The sequence below is a fragment of the Thunnus albacares genome, chromosome 15, assembly GCF_914725855.1.
Source record: "Thunnus albacares chromosome 15, fThuAlb1.1, whole genome shotgun sequence".
NCBI classification, from domain to species: domain Eukaryota; kingdom Metazoa; phylum Chordata; class Actinopteri; order Scombriformes; family Scombridae; genus Thunnus; species Thunnus albacares.
Window position 1 is genome coordinate 20,074,146 of NC_058120.1, and position 20,750 is coordinate 20,094,895.

General features: G+C 41.7%; 1 protein-coding gene across 1 annotated transcript; it reads left to right on the forward strand.

Moving 5' to 3' along the window:
• Nucleotides 1-122: 122 nt before the first annotated feature.
• atr (ATR serine/threonine kinase) lies at nt 123-20,496 on the forward strand. The gene is made up of 48 exons (XM_044374862.1): nt 123-421; nt 575-666; nt 1,646-1,798; nt 1,945-2,846; nt 2,960-3,102; nt 3,279-3,455; nt 3,620-3,783; nt 3,870-4,019; nt 4,160-4,358; nt 4,529-4,785; nt 4,949-5,145; nt 5,365-5,465; nt 5,594-5,765; nt 6,301-6,456; nt 6,605-6,799; nt 7,197-7,292; nt 7,479-7,568; nt 7,922-8,017; nt 8,220-8,350; nt 8,556-8,699; nt 8,969-9,062; nt 9,193-9,318; nt 9,579-9,785; nt 10,185-10,298; nt 10,414-10,529; nt 10,704-10,824; nt 11,050-11,187; nt 11,265-11,436; nt 12,250-12,416; nt 12,751-12,915; nt 13,451-13,542; nt 13,892-13,983; nt 14,175-14,352; nt 14,453-14,638; nt 14,814-14,973; nt 15,286-15,465; nt 15,651-15,793; nt 15,924-16,021; nt 16,201-16,430; nt 16,842-16,976; nt 17,406-17,606; nt 17,837-17,980; nt 18,448-18,598; nt 18,692-18,845; nt 18,974-19,127; nt 19,299-19,450; nt 19,759-19,864; nt 20,068-20,496. The coding sequence occupies exons 1-48, from the start codon at nt 369-371 to the stop codon at nt 20,239-20,241; spliced, it is 7,818 nt and encodes a 2,605-aa protein (XP_044230797.1). The 5' UTR covers nt 123-368; the 3' UTR covers nt 20,242-20,496.
• Nucleotides 20,497-20,750: the final 254 nt, after the last annotated feature.

Below are 20,750 nucleotides of genomic sequence, written 5' to 3' on the forward strand. Positions count from 1 at the left end.
TGGACGTCAAACAGCCTGCAGAGCCCATTCAGATATTGTATATGAAAACTGGGTTATGCAAAAATAATTCTTGCTTTGGCAAAAAAAAACAACAACAGACTTTTAGTGTGTGCCATTTACAAACATTTCGCCAGGGGGAGCGGTTTGCAGTTCGAGTTTGTTTCAGTTTAATGTCCCTCGGTGGATGCCGTATGAAAACAAAAAACGTAATTTTGGAGCGAAAGTTTTGACAGGAGATGTAGAAGTTTCCTAGCCTGACATCGCCAGGCAGCTGGTGCCCAGGCTAGAAGTGTGCTGGTTAAATCTTCCTTGATATGGTGTTTTGAACAAGTTATTTATAAAGCGACACGACATTTGTTGTTATAAAAATGGAAGGGCTGGAGATGTCTGCGATGATACCGGCTCTTCAGGAGCTAGCAAGGTGACTAACCGAGCTAAGCTAAGCTGCTAACATGATGTCAGACTCAGCATGTGAAATAAAAGTGGTTTAAACTGCGCTTTCCTTTTACACCAAGTCGTTAACTAGCTAATTAGGTGCCACATTTTTATAATTTCATTATGTTGGTATTTGCAGTGCCAGTGCAGGTGAATACAACCAGGCGGTGCAGAAACCTCGACAGATCCTCTGTCAGTTCATTGACAGGATACTGACTGATGTGGATGTCGGTGAGTCCGTCAGTAACTTAAAATATTAAGTTAACACACAGGAGGTGGACACAATGAGAGAAAATGCCAGTCTGGTAAAGTAGTAAAAGCTGTTGTGTTCAGATTTGGTCATATTCGATTAATCTATGTTCTGCTGTTAAATGTCTTACAATTATATAAGAAAAAAGGTGGTTCACTAATAGCTAAGTTACTGTTTTTTTTTTCCAACCAAATCTTTGTGTTGTGAACTATTTGAGTCAATACTTAAGGGGATAACATGTCAGAAAGGTAGTGGTGGTTATGCTATTCAATATATTTATTTGCTAATTATATTTAAGTTGTTGTTTTGTATCTTTATTCCTACCTTAACCTCTTGCCTAGAAGCTCTGTATAAGAGAGCTGACAAGTTGCTTCCCTCTACTTCTCCTATTTTTTGGGAAGTTTTGGACTTAGATTTAGTATTTTAACTTGATTTAGTTGGGTTGTTGATTCAGTATTGTTGGTTTTATTTGTAGCCGGGGCTGGTTGGTTTGTTATTTTGGCCTGGGATCTCCCTCAAGTTTAACTTACACTTTCATATTTGACAATTAAACATAAAAGAATAGACAGTCAGGCTCCTCATACTGTATTCTACATTTGGTTGCACAGTATATTACTACCTCAGACCAACTTCAACAGATAGATCAACTACCTCTGTTTTAGGTCGCCACAATCTTATGACTGTAGTTTAAAAAAGTGCTTTGAGAAAAAAAAAAGCTTGTCTGCACATTGTGTGTTTATATTGATTGACCTGTCAAAGGCTCTGTATTGTTGTAAAGGTTAATCCAGTGCTTCCCAACCTATTTGACTTGCGAATTTATTTTTGACTTCTCAATTGGTTTAGTTTTCTTCCTTACCCTGTTTATTAGCTTGTGAACCTTCACCTTTAGCTTTTGAATGACCGATGTTCCAGACACCCAAACCGCTGGGTTAATCTAATTTATTGTCTGTGCTCCTCCAGTTGCTCTGGGCCTGAATAAGAAGTCCAGTTCAGAGCCAGCCTGTGTGATGCTGCTGGACTTTGTGCAGCATATAATCAAATCATCGTCTCTTATGTTCGCCAACCCTGCCTGCCAGCCTGCTGAGTATCCAGACGCCACACAGAGCTGTACTGGTAGGAGATGCTTTTGAAAAAGCTGCAATATTAAGATAAAGATTCATGAGATTTGAAATGTATAAAATCAATAAGATAATTTTGATAATTTGTGCTTCTCTCTTTCCTTTTACCTCTCATCTCTCCTCATCTCTCCCTCAATTCAGACTTCAGTAAGTGGGTGGCAGTGCGTTTGCTGCGTGTGGCGGCAGCTCCAGACTGTGACGTCATCCACAAGCGGGTTTCTGCTGTGCTGTGCACTTTACTGCACACTCTGAGGGTCAGGGCACCATTCATCTTCAGCTGCCTCACACAGGAGCTTATTCTTTTGGCCCAGGACCTGAGCAACATCCTGTACAATCATATTTCCACACTGGCAGGGCAGGGACACCACAGACAGAGCCGATGGCCTGTAACACTCCAGCGCTTCGGTATCTCCCCAGCGTGTGCCTCTTCTTACCTCACCCCGTCTCCTCTCGTACTCTCCTCACCGGCTGCCTTGGAGTCGCTGAGCGCCGTGACGATTGGTGTCATTACCGATGCCCTGAGGGGAGTTGTCTCCCGTCGTGACCTGAGTGTGGCCTGGGAGACAGCTTGCTCCATCCTGGCCAATGGCAACGTCAGGCTGAGGAAGATCTCCTTGGTGATGTTGAGGGAACTGGTGGAGCTGGGAGGGTTTCCTGAGAGTCAGGGCCACATGTTCTTCACGGCCTACTTTCACTTACTGGAAACACACTCTTACACATGCACATCAAACTCAAACTTGGATAAGCAACAGCCGTATGAAGGAGAGCTGCTAAACTTGACTCACTGTGTGTTTCACTCATCCGGTGTCTCTCACACACACTTCGAGCCCATCTGTCTCTCGCAGTTGTTCGAGTGTGTTTGTTCTCTCGGAGGGGCGGGTGTCAAGTTGGGGGCAGAAGTTACTGAATCACTGTGTCTGCTGTTCAACTTCCTGCTGTCCGTTGCCCTGGGTTACGAGAGTGCCGCGTTGTTAAGGAGGCAGCGAGTTACAGAAGTCTGCCGGATGCTGGCATGCACCGTTGGAACAGAAAATCAAGCTGAAGTACTTTTTTTTCTGTAACTGTGACTTTGTCTGTCCACCACTGACACACTTTTTATTTTTTAAATCTCTCTCCCTTTTTAACATATCTGTGGTGCTTTTTTTTTGTTTTGCAGTGTGCAGAGGGGTTTCTCCAAGCTGCTCTGAAGGCTGAAACTGCTATTGTGATGCAGGAGTTAGGAGACGGAGAGACGGTTGCCAAGAAATCCCGCAAATCTGCCACCAATTCAGTCAGCAAGATAACAAAAACATCGTCAGCGTGAGTTCATGAACATTCACAACTCAGTCTGTTGGGGAAAAAAAGAGTTGTAACAACCAAGTTTTTCAAGCAGTGCAACATTCACTCACTCAAATTGTGGCATCTTGTGTTTTGGTCTTTAAAGTGGAGAATGATTTATCGATGTACAAATCTTGTGCGTCTCTTTGTTTCCTAAGTGAGGTGGACATGCGTGTTCGCAGTGAGGTTTGGGCTGTGGTGAACAGTCGACTAGAGGAGTTGCTCACCTTTTTGAACTCTGACACTGATGAACCTGAGATCACGCAGACTCTCTCTGCTCTGGAGGGTCTGGCACTCATCCTCCATCTGGCAGCCCTCTGCTCTTCTCCCACCAGGTAATACACAAACATACACACACGCTGTCACTCTTTCACAGTTTATGTCTGTCTTGCACACAGAAATACCAACTGACCCATATATTTTATTCTTTATCAACAGACTGTAATAATAGATATTCTACATCTTTCTTTTTCTCTTTCTCTCTCTTTAAACCTGTCAGTCTGTCTCCTCTCCTCTGGGTGTCGACTGAGACTCTGGGCAGGGCCTTGAAGAGCTGTCAGTCAGTATTAGAAGGAGGTGCTGATCCACTCTCAAACCAGAGCTACTATCAGTCTGCTGTCCAGACCGCCGTCAGGGTCCTTGACTCCATCCTCTACCTGTCAAGTAAATATACGAACACTCACAAAATACAGCCCAGATGGTTTTCATATGTTTGTTATTTACTTCACTGTCTGTATGTTTGTATTTAGTGAGCAGTCAGAGCGAGGACGGGCTCCAGCGGCGTGTGTGTGCTCTGTTATCTCTTCCCTGGGTGTGTGAGAAGTCTGCCTCAGCCTATAAGGGTTCAGGAATCCCCTCATGGGTGCCTGCTTTGGCTCAGAGAGTCAGCTTCTGTTTCTGTGAGTATTCCTGTCGCATGACAACTCAAAAACATTTGAATCTTTGATGTCGCAGTTTTGTTAAAAAGCTGTCCAAACATAACACCAAGAACCTTCAGATGATGTTCTGGGATTGACGTCAAACGTGCGTTTCTTTCCAGCACCTGATGTCCAGGCGGACTGTGTGTGGCTGCTGGCCCTCCTTCGTCGTGGTGTATGTGAGACGTGGCGTGTGTGTTTGTTTTCCAAGGCACTGAAGAGTGAAGATGAGATTGTGAGAGCGGCGGCAGTCAGGGCCTTCCCTCTTCTTCTTCACCACCTGGGAAATACACACCATAACCTCATCAATACTACTCTGCTGTATGTAGATATATATGTATATATACAGTGACACACTTGCACAAACATGACAGTGTTGCCTCTCACTTTGCTTCATTCTTTGTTTCATTTATCTCTTTTGATTTTATTGTGCTTATTTTAAAAAATAAGCATGTATTATTATATTCACGGGGTACATTGTACATTTGCAGTCCCACGCTGGAGGACAGTTCGGAGCAGGTGAAGACGGAGCTCGCCAGGATCGTTGGTCAGCTGAGCTGTATCCAATCAGAGCTCTCCAAGCTCAGTGACACCCACGTAGAGGCTACTCATCCACCTGAGATCCTCTGCCGCCGCGTCAGCCTTGCAACAGAACACGCTGGGAATGCAGTGCCATCCCTCAGGGCGTCTGTTGTCAAACCCTTCCTTCCTCTGCTCACACAACAAGCTCCAAGCACTGTTAAACAAGGTATTTAGTTATTTTATGTGACCCTCTATGTATTACGACACTATGTGGCTAAGGCTATTCTTCCGTTGCTCTATTCATGGATTATTTTCAAATTCAGCATTATGTCATCTAGGTTTTTTAAGAAAGCAATGAACTTATTTGCGTATTTATTTCACTATCCTAGCTTTCCTAGAAGCCCTCCCTCATCTCTGCCAACATGTGAATCTGCTCGGTGGAGACAGCGACTCCCGAGCTGTTCTCTGTGCTCTGATTGATCTGATGGAGGACTCAGATCCAGCGGTTAGAACATGCTTCAGTCGATCAGTGCGTTTTCTGCTAACAGATCCCACCCGAAACTCCGAGCAGGGCTCTCTGAGTGAGGTGAGCATTTCCAGCACTAAGACACAGAAGTCTGTGCTTTATACTCTTTTATTGTACATATATGTTTTATTATACATACAGTATATTATTGTAAGACAAATGTTTTTCAATAATATATACATATAGAAGTCAGATTTATATTTTTCCTTAAAATAATGATACCTTCTACAGCTGTTTTGAGCTTCTTGATGATGTTTGTGCTCCTTCTTGCCATCCCAGCTCCTGGTTTCACGTCTTAAAGAGGCATTCAACAACGCTAAACACAACAGAGATGATAACCTGCGTAACACTCTCATCCTCACCACTGGAGAGATCGGCAGGTATAGATGCCCCTTTTTTCACATACAAACACACACCACAGTTTTGTAAAATGCTTTGTAAAAGACTGTTCTGGTTTAATTTGTTCATTCACACGTTCTTTTCCCATCCGTCTCTGCTCTTCTGTCAGAGCCTCCCAGGGTAGTTTGGTGTCGTTCTCCCTGCTGCGGCTGCTCCACTGTCTGCTGTCCAAGTCATCCCCGGTGTCTGTCGCTGCTTACACTCAGATCAGAGCCTTGGCCAAAGCCAAAGGCCTTAAACTGCAAACCCTCTTCAGTCAGTACAAGAACCCTATTTGCCAGGTGTGACAGGTCTACGCCTATTGCTTTAGATGATTTGCACATGCAAGTCTGATTAATTTTGGGGGCAATGCCAGTTTATGATTATCTGCATAATTAACTACATGTGGACAATAGAAAACACACACTTTATATTTCAAAACTGATGTAAAATGATGAATGAAAACACTGACTTTTCCCATATTTGATAGTGGTTGCAAAACTTTAGGTCTTCTAGTCTATACTACTGTGAATTATAATTAAACATAGTAATAACAAACCATGCAGCAGGGTTTCTGTTAATGTGTTTGGTTATTTATTATGAATATAGTTCAGGCATGATATTTTTGTATAATTGTGTGTATTTTTAGAGATGGTGATGTGAGAAAAATGTCAGATTCAAACAAAAATGTGTACATTACATGCATATAATGCAACATATTCACCAAATGTCCCCAGCATAGTGTGCACAATGTAACAGTGTCTTTTGTCAATGTATCTTCAATTCTCTTTATTGAAATGCATCATTTAATTAGCTCTTTCTTCTGTATGAGTTTAGTTCCTGGTGGAGTCGCTGCACTCGCGTCATGCATCGGCCCTGCGGAGCACACCAGATCAAGGAAGCGAATCAGCCAATCAGAGAGAGCTGGCCCTGGACATCCTGGCTCAGATAGCACACGCTTTTGACTTTCCAGACCTTCACCGCTTCCTCACTGTATGCACACATATCCTACTACACAATAATACACAGTACATAGGTATACAGTTTACAGTATGTTAGATATGAAAGCACATTGAGACTGTAATATGTATATTCAGGTATGTTTGGGTATTGAGGATTTACTGGATACTTGTATATTCAGCGGACCCTCCAGGTGCTCTTGCCCTACCTGGCAGCCAAGGCTAGCTCTACAGGCTCCGCCCTCATCCGTACCCTGGCCAATGAGCTGAAGGCAAACAGGCGAGAGATCCTGATCAACAACTTCAAGTACATCTTCAGCCATCTGGTCTGTTCCTGCACTAAGGAGGAGCTGGAGAAGGCCTTCCACTACCTACAGGTATTAATATTTCCTTGCCTCTAATCTAAAATCGCAATCCACAACTGTCTGTATGTTCAAACTACAGCAAAGATAACATAGTGAGAAGCTATTAGATATAAAGTTAGATATCATTGGTGTTCTCAACAGAATTTCAATGACACACATCTCCCAAATTAAGCCTAAGAAGCAAATATCCTGTATGATTTAATGCACTGGAGTCCAACCACTGGGGTAAAACAAACCTTTGACAGAGATTAATATTGGTGTTGTGCAGTTGGCTGAAAAGTCCCAGCTGTGAGATGAGGCTGATAAATAAAGCAATTGTCCTGAAATTGTTGCCCTCCATAATAAATAATAAGATTACCACACTGATATATATTTTTTTAATCTATCTAAACCTTTTACCATGTCCCAGAGCGAGACAGAGATTGAACTGGGCTCTCTGCTACGATTAGACTTCCAGGGTCTTCACAACGAGCTGCTGCTGCGCCTGGGAGAGCACTACCAACAGGTCTATACTGTTTTTTATATATATATATATATATATATATATATATATATATTGTTTAAACATTTGTTCCCCTACAAATCAAGTCTTTTTCAGTATGTATTCTTGTTGCTCAGTGAGCGCCTACAAATCTGTGATGGGTTCACTTACTGTATGTGGTTCACATGTGTGTTTCACTTTGCTTCGTAGGTATTCAATGGCCTTGCAATCCTGGCCTCCTTTGCGTCCAGTGATGACCCTTACCAGGGTCCAAGAGACATCACCACCCCAGACCACATGGTACATATCAGAGTCACTTTTTCATATTGCTGTCTTTATTTTGAACATTTTTAGAGCTGCAACAATTATTCGATTAGTCAATTGACAGAAAAACAATTTTGATAATTGATCGTTTTAGTTATTTTTCAACCAAAAATGCAAGATACTGACTGAGGATTTTATGTTTTTCTTTGTCATATATGATAGTAAATTGAATGTCTTTGGGTTTTGGACTGTTGGACATTTTATTAACAAAATAATCAATCGAGAAAATAATCTTTAATAATATTAAAGAAGAACAAATCAACAGTTCGTTCTTTTAAACATAAACCTGCTTTGTTCTTACTTGTCCTCAATCATTCATTGTGCGGCAGGCGGACTACCTGCAGCCAAAGCTTCTGGGAATTCTTGCCTTCTTCAACATGCAGCTGCTCAGCTCCAGCGCAGGAGAGAAAGACCGCAAGAAGTTGGTGAGTGATCCAGTACTAAGAGAACCAATTTAATTATTAATTATTTAATATTTGAGAATGTATTGACTTAATCTGAAAGTTTACATGTCACTAATTGCAATCAATATTTAGTTGACAGTGAGAATTACACAAATATTTTTACCTAACAACAATTCTGCCTAGTTTGTATAGTTTGAAAAGGAGATTTCTCTTTTCTGTTCAGGCTTTGACTAGTGTGATGGCTCTAATGAAACTGATGGGCTCCAAACACATCAGCTCTGTCAGGGTGAAGATGATGACAACACTCCGCACTGGCCTCCGATACCGAGAGGACTTCCCTCTGCTCTGCTGCCAGTCAGTAAAAACACACACACACACACATACAAACACTTTAAGGTCACATGGAAACTGCATATCAGTGGTATATTGCTTCTGTAACTGTCAAAATTGACACATTAACTTATTAACCTCATTACACCCTTCTTTAATAGACAGAAGCATTTCTAACAATTTGACTACATGCATTCTGTGTAATAATTCCTGCTTCCTGTGTGGACAGGACATGGGATTGTTTTGTGAGGAGCGTGGAGCCTGCACACCTGGGCCCTCTACTGAGTCATGTGATCGTTGCACTCCTCCCGCTGATTCCCCTGCAGCCTAAAGAAACTGCTGCTATTATTCGCTTCCTGATACTCGACAACAGGTAACACACACACACACAGACAAATTAAAAAATTACCAAACAGGTCCCTCACAGAAAGTTAAAGTACAAGGCTTATTGTCAACAAATCTCATGTGCAGAACCAAACCAACAGTGAATTCATCCTAAAAATCATCAGCCTTATCCTTTAAACATCAAAACTTGACGAGTGCACAACAAAACTGTATTTTTACATTACAACACATGCAAATGATAATGTTCTAGTAGGATTGATATAAAATAAGCACTCATTTTCACATGATTGCCCACAGGGAAGAAGTCAATGACTACCTCCATGAGATTTACTTCCTGCCAGATCACCCTGAGCTGAAAGACATCCACACTGTTCTGCAGAACTACAAGAAGGTCTGTTATGGATAGAAAAAAGTAAAATGCATATGGTGATATGGTTATTTGTTGACAGTGATGGTATTAAAGATGGAGATGTACATCAAATGGCAAAGTTTTTTGTTTTTTTTCCCCCCTCTCCTCCCAGCTGACAGCCAGCAGCAGCGACCGGGCCGCAGCGCTGCAGCTCTCTATGAGGGCCGTTCAACATGAGAATGTTGACGTCAGGATTCATGCACTGACCAGCCTCAGGGACATGATGCACAGTAAACAGGTACACACACACACACACACACACACACACACGGTAAGATGAGGTAACAGCTCAGGGTTCAAGTCCCCTGTTTGCAAGTTACAATTAACTTATGGGAATCAATAATATACCCAATAAAATAAAATAGTTGATTATATACTTTGGGTGATTTTACAGTGTTAATATAATAATCTAATACATCTTACTCACTGTTTACTTCAATAACACTAACTACTTCTACTACTATTGTCTTTGGCGGTCTACCTGTTTTCGGACGGCAGGAGTGGCTGCTGCGGCAGGTTTGCGCAAGTGAGGCGGTGGAGCCGGTCATCTCCAACTTAGTGTCGGTGCTGCTGAAGGGCTGCCAGGACTCGTCCCCAGAGGCCAGACTCCTGTGTGGGGAGTGTCTGGGAGAGCTGGGGGCCGTGGATCCTGGACGTCTGGACCTGTCGCACACACACACCCACGGCGACCGCAACACTTTTGTGGTAAGCTAGGATAGGCCGAAGCTTGGCATTATAAAATATACAGACAGAATTTAGCTATAATAACAATATAATATAAACACAGGATGGTGTATACAATCAAATGATACATTCACATTTTTAGGTATTTATTTGTGTAAAACAGTAGTCCTCTGCCTAAGGAAGAGGACCCTATTGTTTTTCGTGTGTTTGTTTGTTTCTTTCTTTATTTCTTTATTATTACGGGACATCACACCTAAATTTGACCCTCTAAACATGCTCAAAAAGTCACCAAAGTTGTATATCTTTAGCAGAGCTCTCTGTTCAACTTGTCTTAAGTTTATATGCAGAAACATAAATAGGTTTGTTTGATACTGGACATGCAGGGACATTAGAACACTTGTTTATCTTTCTGTGGGACAGAGTGGGGTTGATGACCCTAACTTCGCCTATGACCTGCTGATTGAACTGACCAGAACATTCCTGGCTTACGCTGATGATGTAAGAGCACAGGACTCAGCTGCTTATGCAATTCAGGTAAACACACATGTGAATATATACACACTTTACAAATCTGGTTGTTTTAATTAGTATGTGAGCTTTTCTCTTTTTCCACTTTTGTGTGTATTATGTGCATTCATGCGCGCTCTAGGAGCTGCTCTCCATTCTTGAGTGTCGTGAGGGTCGAACCGACTCATCAGGTCGCCGTCTGTGGAGGAGACTCCCAGAGCAGATCCAAGAAATACTGGAACCTCACCTCAACAGCAGGTATTCATACACAGAATTCCAGAGGCCAAATCCAGCAAGTGAATGTTTTTCATCCTTTCCTCCCACCCTCTTTAACTCTGTATCCTCCTCTATTTACAATCCATTCATCATTTCTCCCTCTCCTTCCTTTCCTCTTCAACCCCTCCTCTCAATCACCTCCTTCTCTATCTGCAGGTATAAAAGCAGTCAGAAGGAGGTGAACTGGTCTAAACTGAAGAAGCCGGTGTACCTAAGCAACAGAGGCAGCAAGTTCTCTGATTGGTCAGCCACATGGGCCGGATACCTCATAAGCAAGGTTAGCTGAACTCACCTTGTACACTTTTTTTTCACAGTGGACATTTTTATTTGTCAAACATGTGTAATTCAAGATATTATTACAATGAAGATTAAGGGAAAAACAAATTACATGAAAGGAAAGTATTTTTTTTTAAAATATCAATTTCACATGAAGCTAGAAATTTCTCTATGAGTGAATCAACTTGTCCTTTGCATCAAGGCTCATGGCTTTTATGTGTTTCAGGTGAGACATGAGCTGGCCAGCAAGGTGTTCACCTGCTGTAGTTTCATCATCAAACACGACTACAAGGTGACAATCTACCTGCTGCCTCATATTCTGCTCTACATGCTGCTGGGCTGCACACCTGCAGAACAACAGGAGGTACGGATACATAAACACCCATACGTGTACGAGAAGTCAAGGACAGGAAGTTAAAATAACAACACACCTTCCTCCAGGTAACAGAGGAGATATTGGCTGTGCTGACGGAGGGTGATGGACGAGGAGCAGGGCGAGTCCAGGAGGCGGCCTCCAGTCTATCACAGCTCAGCACTCAGACTGTGTTCAGCATGTTGTCTCACCTCACGCAGTGGAGCCGACACATCCTGTACTCCAAACCCAAAAACAACGGTAAGTGTCACATTCAGCCAGTGCACTTATGCTGCATTCACATGCTCCCTGGATGGTCCCATTTCCCATTTCTTCCGACTTTGGTGTATTCATGAACTTTTAAGTCGTACTGTGGAAACAACATGGATGCTGCAAAGATGTGTTGTATTTTGTCCGAGACTTGTTGCTGCACCAGTACATTCCCTAAAACCACCAAAATATCGCTTTACTTGACTTGTTATGAGGTAGAACGTTTCTTGCCATCATACAAACATTTACTTTTGTCCGCCATGTTTCTACAAATATGATGTGAACTTTCAGAAAGTCGTGTACCAAAATTTTTGCAGATTCTCCAAGTTGTCATTCTGACTTGAGGGGGCGTTTACGTGAATTTTCCTAGTCGGGAACTCATTTTTCCAATTATTCCGACATCACATGAATGCTACATTCATCTCTTGAATCTGCATTTCACTGCTGTGCTGAAACACATCACTCAGTGTAATGGACAATAATTTACTGAGCAGTTGACCGCATTTGTCCAAAAAAAACATAGATTTGTATTTGGAAAATCAGCTGCAACTTAATGTGAATTTCAACTCATATTTGAGTCTGAAATACTGTTTTGTTTTGTTACAAATCTTGAGTATCAATCCATGAGGTCTGAGTCTTTTATAGATCTACCAGACTGTTTTGGATATGTAAAATCTTCATCAACTGGCTAAAAGTTTTAAATCATTTTAAATGAACAGTATGTAAATGCATGAATCTTTGATGTCAACTACCCCGAATGATTAAATAATGTTTGAATTTAAAAAAATGGATGTGTTGTTGCAGAGAGTGGGGAGTATCAGCGTGTGGTGGCCTTCCTGAAGGGTATTCCACAGGACGTTCTGGCCAAGGCATCTCTGCGCTCCAAAGCGTATACTCGTGCCCTCATGCACTTTGAAGCATACATCTTAGAAAACAAAGAAGACATCCAGGACCACCTCACCTTGCTGCAGGTCAGACAGCAAGTTAACAGTCATTTACTTCCAAGCATGTTACCAACATTTTCTAATGCCTTTTGGACTCATAGTAATTAGTGTTTTGTTGTCATGTGATGGCAAAAATAATTTTTAAAATGGTTAAATACATTTCAATGTTTGGTTTGTTGCACATTTGATTGTATGTGCAGTGACACTGTGTGCGGTTATTAAATAACAAATTTGCGTTGGACATTGTGTGTATCATAAAAGTTATTTTGATTGCTCCATAAAGTCCTACAGTGCAAGTGTTCAATTTGGCAAAGTTGTAGATGACGGGAAGTAAAGTTTGTTTAATGATTTGCTGTTGCAGACGCTGTACGCTGCGATGCATGAGCCTGATGGTGTGAGGGGGGTCAATGCCCTGAGGAGGGAGGAGCCGTCGCTACGGGAACAGATTTTAGAGCACGAGAGCATCGGCCTGCTCAGAGACGCAACCGCCTGCTACGACCGGGCCATACAGCTGGAGTCAGACCAGGTACGCACACACACCAGGATCACACCCAAGGAGCTACAATAGAGAAGACTGTGAAGACTTATTTGGCATCACTATTTTTTGTTACTTCCTATGACATAAGCATGTGTCAACAGTGTTTTTGTAATTACTTTCACTGCCAGAAGGGGGAGACAAAAATCCTGCACTCCAGCTTTAAGTTGCAGAGACATGATTATGATGAAAAGCTGCATGATAAATACACTTAACTTGAATTGATCTCATGGTCCTCCAAGATGTACTTTAAAATGTATGAAAACATTTAAAATTTGCTCAGAAGGATCAGAGCAATAGTGTAAAGTTGAAAGCACTGCAGTTGACAGTGAAAATACTGCATAAGAAATTCATGAAGTAAATGAAAGGAGAGAGGGGGCCACATGAGATGTAACTTTTTCTGTTTACCCACCTATGTTGTATGTTATTACCTCTGTCAAGATGAAAGATAACAGTGCTGTCTAGTTCAGGAGGCAATTTTTTAAGTTGCACCTTCATATAATTTTCATTGTCCCTTTCTGTATAGATCGGTCACTATCATGGAGTGATGACTTCTATGCTCGGCCTTGGACAGCTGTCCACAGTCATCACTCAAGTTAATGGAGTACTGGCCAACAAGTGAGACACACACACACTTATGCTTGCATACATAATGAATTTAGACTCATCTCATCATAACAAAGGATTTTTTAATTAAAAAGAAACTCACTTTGAATGTGGTGTTAATCTTATTCCCTGACCTCTTATCATTATATTTTATACTTGGATAATGTTAAAAAGCACATGAAATACACACATTTCTGGACATTTATTGTGCCTTTAAATTAATTATGATATACAGTAAGTCAGTTCAGTTCCCTTGAACTGAACTACATACAATACCAGTCAAAAGTTTGGACATGCCTTCCCATTCACCTGAATGAAAGTGTGTCCAAACTTTTGACTGGTACTGTATGTACACATTTAGGCACCAGTGGAAGTCAGAGCTGAACACCTACAGAGTGGAGGCAGCCTGGAAGCTCGGCAAATGGGACCTGCTGGAGGATTACTTGAGTTCAGGTAATGAAACTGTCACAGATGATCCTTAAATGCAGCAGCATCTTGAGCCATTGATCACCTTATACTGTCTGCACTTGAAAAGACTGACACTTTATTACCCTGAACTGTATGTACTCATGTTTGCTATCCTGCCTGGAAACTAGTAATCAGTAGTTAACCAGACCATTTATTGGCACCAATTTTCTCTCCAGACCATCAGTCCAGTACCTGGGGTGTGCGGCTAGGCCAGTTGCTGCTGGCAGCTAAGAAGCAAGACGGTGAGACGTTCTATGAGAAGCTGAAGCTGGTTAGGAAGGAACAGGTTGTCCCTCTGTCTGCTGCTAGCTACGAGTGTGGAACCTACCAGAGAGGATACGAGTACATTGTCAGGTCTGTCAGCTGTTTTGTGTTTTATTTGTCTTTTGTTTTAATTTCTGATGACCAGTATCAATAACTGATGAATCCAAAATCTGTGTGTTTGTGTGTTTAGGCTCCACATGCTCAGCGAGTTGGAGCATACTTTTACTGAGCTGCAGAAATGGAGGAAAGGCCCTACCACCAGCCTCAATCAGCTGCCTCCTCACTGGTCGGATCGACTGGAGATGACCCAGAATTCCTTTAGGGCCAAGGAGCCGGTCCTGGCCCTTCGTCGTGCCCTGCTCAGCTTGGGATCCAAGTAAGGATGTAGAAACATCTGCAGGCACACAGACGCAAGTTGTCACAGCTGTGTGATGGTGACACCTTAAAGACTTAGACTCCTCAGTATTTATTTCTTAGTCAAATTAGCATTAACCTCTTACCCAAGCTTAGGCCACATCACAAATCCATGTTTACTTGTGTTTACTTTACAGGCCTATGAGCAAGGAGCTGGTAGGAGAATGCTGGCTGCAGAGTGCTCGCGTGGCCAGAAAGGCAGGACACCACCAGACAGCATTCAACGCACTTCTTAACGCAGAGAACACACACCTGGCAGAGCTGGTCACTGAGAAGGCCAAGTGGCTTTGGTCCAAGGTATAACACTATCAACATTTAAATACAGCCAATATAGCAAGCAGGATGTCTTCACAAACCTGCACTGCTATATTTTGGAACTGTAGCACTAAGCCATTAGTCAGCCGCATTATCTACAGTAATATGGCTTAAAATATTTAACACAGTTTGGATCTTCTGGTCTGAAGTACCAGATACATAAAATATCAGATATTGGTCTCAAACATGTGTGCTTTCCTACTCATAATTCACTTGTTCTGTAATAGGAATTTCACACATGTGCACACACATACACAATACAACACTAAAACAAACCTGTCGGTCTGTCACCAGGGCGATGTACACCAGGCTCTGATCGTCCTGCAGAAGGGAGTGGCCCAGTGCTTCCCCGATGATCAGCCCCTGATGGACCCTCGCAGTCTGCAGACCAAAGGCAAGGCCATGCTGCTGGTAGGACGCTTCATGGAGGAGACGGCCAACTTTGAGTCCAACGCCATCATGAAGGCGTACAAGGTACACTGAACCACTGTGCGCGAAAAAAAATGTGTGAACCTTACTTTTTTGTTTGATTTTTATAGAAAAGGGTTTGATTACGTTAGTCAGAGAGTAGTGCAGAGTAGCACTTGTTGAGACAACAAAAACGTGGCTTTCTTCATCACTGCTTTCACAGTATGTGTTGTGTGTTTTTTTTTTTTTAGGATGTGACCAACCTTCTGCCTGAGTGGGAGGACGGAAACTTCTACCTAGCCAAGTACTACGACAAAGTGATGCCTATGGTGACTGATAACAAGCTGGAGAAACAGGGGAACCTCATCCGATACATCGTCACGTTCTTTGGAAAGTAAGAACAGAGTTACTGCAGTGTTTACTGCTGATACCTAGCTTTTAAATCTAGGATTAAGAATCTTTTCTTAAGCTGAGACTCATCAGTTTCTTTATCAATCATCTAATTTGAGTTCTTTCCCTCTCAGAGCCTTGCAGTTTGGAAACCAGTACATCTACCAGGCTATGCCTCGCATGTTGTCTCTCTGGCTAGATTTTGGAGCTAAAGTGTGTGAGTGTGAGAAAGGTGGGTGGCCAATATGGTCTGTGTAAGTGTAAAAAGAAGATGCACACAGGCCAATTCACCAGTAGTCCCATACATATATACTTCTCATATTAACTTTTACCTTGTATGGACTGTTGAAAATAGACACAGAAACCCAACACATGTAAACACTTACTATCTCCATATCGCCTCCGCTGCAGCTGGGCGGACAGACAGACAGATGCGACAGGAGTTGGGTAAAATCAACACGGCGGTGAGTGAGCACTGTGCCAACTTGGCGCCGTACCAGTTCCTGACCGCCTTCTCACAGCTCATCTCCAGAGTGTGTCACTCCAGCGACGAGGTTTTCACCGTCCTCATGACCATCGTGGCCAAAGTCTTCCTGGCGTACCCCCAACAGGCCATGTGGCTAATGACTGCTGTATCAAAGGTAGGTGTGTGTGTGTGTGTATGTGTGTGTTTATTTCCCTTGATAACAATGAGGGCTTTGTGTACTGGACGTTTACAGTTTAATTCTTCAAGACATGGCCGCACACTCCTATATTTGTGATTAAATAATGCCTGTTTGTTTGAATGCATACATATTTTCACATCTACTAAACAAATATAAGTGTATGCATGCATCTGTGTGTGAACACTGACTTTTGTGTGAATGTGCATGCATTTACTCTTTTTCTCTTGACTTTTTTATAGTTTCTTTTTAAAACATTACACAACCAACATACTATATTTTGTGTGATTTATTGAGAGGCCAGATGTTTAAACACCTGCAATTACTGCACCACTAAACTGCTCTTGTAAAATGCATTCCATGCACTCCTGTTTATTTAATTTTTTTCAGTCATCCTACCCTATGCGTATGAACCGCTGTAATCAGATCCTTAAGAAAGCCATCAGCCTCAAACAGTCTCTGGAGAAATTCATCGGAGATGCAAACAAGCTGACTGACAAGCTGCTGGAGCTCTGCAACAAGCCGGTATATACACACACTTAAACAGAGAGTTTACAATTTAAATATCTGAATTCAATTTACATTTTAATTCAAATAAAAATGTGTGAAGGCAGCCATTCTTCCTTCACACTTGTCAGAATGTGTAAATGATTGCAGTGAGCCTAAGTCTGTCATAAAAGTAAAAAAGCATGTGTTCATTTTCCTGTTGTGCAACACATACTCTATTTTAAGGTACTATTCATTTCATAAAAGCATGTTATTTTGTAATCAGTGTCAATGGAGTATGGAACTATAAAGATAGAGTTGTACACACTCTTCATAAGCTCACTATAAAATAGCAAACGCATTTTATTGGTGGATAAGGTTAGATCAAAAGTTCATTGATCACCTTAAGTTAAATGGGTTCTTGCAGGAGTGGATAGGAGAAGTAATATTTTTGAATGTGTCTTCCAGGTGGATGGTAACAGCACCACTCTCAGTATGAGCGTTCACTTCAAGCAACTAAAACGTATGGTGGAGGAGCCAACCTTCAGCCAGATCCTGATCCCCTTGCAGTCGGTTCTCATTCCTACGCTGCCCTCTACTGGCGGGGCAAACACAGAGCATGACGCTTTTCCTGGACACTGGGCCTACCTGGATGGCTTTGAAGACATTGTAAGAGATTGGGAATGAATGATGAGTGTTGTCATACATATTTTTTGGTATTTTATCTTGCCTGATGGTAAAAAGGAGAATAATTTGTACTGTATACAGGTTTTCTCTCACCAACTCAGGCAGAAAGTGATGATACAGCAACAAGCTTTTAGAAAATTTGACCTTTTGATCACAAAAATCATCTAGAGTAGAGATGATCAACACCATTTAACTCTAGCGTGTTTGTGCAGGTGGAGATCTTGGCCTCCTTACAGAAGCCTAAGAAGATAAGTCTGAAGGGGTCAGATGGGCGGAGTTACACCATGATGTGTAAACCTAAAGATGACCTGAGGAAAGACTGCAGACTCATGGAGTTCAACTGCCTCATTAACAAGGTGTGTGTGTGTTTTTGTGACTGAAATAAAGTACCCTAAGTTATTGTTGTACCAAGAATGCCTGTACAATTGTTTTAATCAGTTATTTTGGATGGTATTGCTTGTATATTGAGAGTTAAAATCTGTCCTTCTCAGCCTCACCAGCCTCATTGTATAATAATTCATTTTTTTCTGCCTCAACAGAATTTTTAGCAATGCATACAGCCATATTCATTAACTCATAGTACAGTGAAAGTTCACAATCTGGACAGTGACCATCTGAACAGCCCAAAAAGGAAGAAGGCGAAGCGATACAAATAGGAATAATACATTACAGTAAATGAATACATTTATATTATGATTATATGAACAACTAAGTTTAAGAAAAAAGGAAAGTAAAGGAAGAATAAAAACTTTCTACTGTCTTTTTCAAAAGTAGTTTGTATAGTATGTGTACATGGTCTCTGTGTGTATTTTTGCGTGTGTAGTGCCTACGCAAAGACGCCGAGTCAAGGCGGAGGGAGCTACACATCCGTACCTACGCCGTGATCCCCCTCAATGAGGAGTGCGGCATCATCGAATGGGTCAACAACACCACCGGACTACGGCACATTCTCACCAAGCTCTATAAGGAGAGAGGTACATTCATATATATATATATGTAAAGCCTATAAACAGCAAAATAAATGTGATGAAATGATTTTATTGTATCATATTTTGTGTGTGTTCCAGGTATCTACCTATCTGGTAAAGAGCTGAGGAAGCTTATTCTTCCTAAGACAGCTCCTTTTGAGGAGAAACTACGAAACCACGAGATGCTGTGTGCTCGACACCCCCCTGTCTTCTACGAGTGGTTCCTCCGGACCTTTGCTGACCCCACGTCATGGTACGACCCGTGCACAATTCTCCTACAGTCACAAGAATCAGTGTTTCCACAAGCCATGTCTGTAATCAAATGTTTTGTATATTTGTGTATCCGTTACATTTAAGTTGATTAATACCAAATGTTTACAGGTACAGTAGTCGCTCTGCATACTGTCGGTCCACTGCTGTGATGTCCATGGTGGGCTACATCCTGGGGCTGGGCGATCGCCATGGAGAAAATATCCTCTTTGACTCCTTCACGGGGGAATGTGTTCACGTTGACTTCAACTGCCTCTTCAACAAGGTTTGTATTTGTCTCAAAATATAAATTGATAATTTAAATTACACCTTGTTGATTAAAAAACATGAAAAATATGAAATTCACTTCTTTTCCATATTATCGTTCTTGTTTTGTATGTCTTTTCTCACTTTTTCCCTTCATCTCGCTCCTGTTCCTTCCCTTCTTCTCCACTAGGGGGAGACGTTTGATGTGCCTGAGGTGGTTCCTTTCCGTTTGACCCAAAACATGGTCCATGCCATGGGACCTATGGGCACCGAGGGCCTCTTTAGGCAGGCCTGTGAGGTCACACTGAGACTGATGAGGGACCAGAGAGAGCCACTAATGAGGTACAAACACATGCATACTGTTTGATTGTCAAATAATCCTGTACAGACCTTTTTCATAATCTGAGCATATACATATGACTACACACAAATAACACAAAACCTATTTACTAAGCAAAGAGTAAATTACTTAACTAAATTTAAATGAAAGTCCATATAGAAATCAATGTATTTCTAATATACTTGACACATGCTTGACTCTTAATAAACAATTATACATTTGATGATAACTCCAGGCTCACTAGCACATTAAATGTAAGTTTTTTGTCTGTTTCTAAATTCAAATTTTTATTTTTTTTTCCCCCTCTTAGTGTTTTGAAGACCTTCCTTCATGACCCGCTGGTGGAGTGGAGTAAACAAGCCAAAGGACTTTCCAAAGCTCAGGCCAATGAGACAGGAGAGATAGTTAATGAAAAGGTATGTATATGTGTAAACATTTTTGGGGAATTTTTGATGTGTTGTTTGTATTTTGCCTCTGAAAGTATGTTTATGTGAATTTACAGCAGCATGCTTGTCTAGTATATCCTATAAATGTTACAGTTTCATCATTAGTATTTTTTATATTGTCTTTTCTTTGTCTCATCTCCACTCCTCTCCCCACCCCCATCCCTCTCTGTTAGGCCAAAACCCATGTGTGTGACATCGAGCAGCGTCTGCAGGGAGTGATAAAGAGCAGGAATAAAGTGCTGGGTCTGCCTTTGTCTATAGAGGGACACGTCCATTATCTCATACAGGAAGCAACAGATGACAAAATGCTCTGTCAGATGTATCTGGGCTGGGGGCCCTACCTGTAAAACATACCTCAGTTTACACAGTGAAAGGAAAGGAAAGGCAAGCATTTAGAAGTCAGAAATATTTGCACTTACAATTTGTAAAAACACAAAAACATTCCCTACACCTATGAGTTTGTTGAAAAGCTCCTTGTTTAAGCTCTTTAAAAGCTTCTCTTCTGCCATTTGCATCATTGTTTAAAGTTTCCTGTTTTCTGGAAACATGATATTTTTGTTGTTGCTGTTCATTCTCTTGTAATAAAGGGTGTGTTTTGCAAATTTGTATTTGTAGGTAAATGTGTTTGTAAGAAGTGTGTCCTCTAATCTCTTAACCCTCCTTAGAGTCACTGTAGCAGTCACCTGGTTGGTTTAATCCCCTCTCTCTGTTTCTGCACACACCCAGTGGCCCAATCAGCTCACCTTTTTCACACAAGCACCAATGAGAGCCAAGTGTTTGTTTATGGAAGCCCTAAGAGGCTGAAGAAGACTGTGCGAGTTACCAGTATTAAGCAAAGTGGCGTGGACTTTCTTTA

Excerpts from the sequence above, each read along its gene's own strand:
- atr (XM_044374862.1), top strand. The coding sequence starts at position 369 with ATGGAAGGGCTGGAGATGTCTGCGATGATACCGGCTCTTCAGGAGCTA. Across the intron at positions 5,146-5,364 it reads AGCAGGGCTCTCTGAGTGAG|CTCCTGGTTTCACGTCTTAA; the intron begins GTGAGCATTTCC and ends TTGCCATCCCAG. Across the intron at positions 9,786-10,184 it reads GCGACCGCAACACTTTTGTG|AGTGGGGTTGATGACCCTAA; the intron begins GTAAGCTAGGAT and ends TCTGTGGGACAG.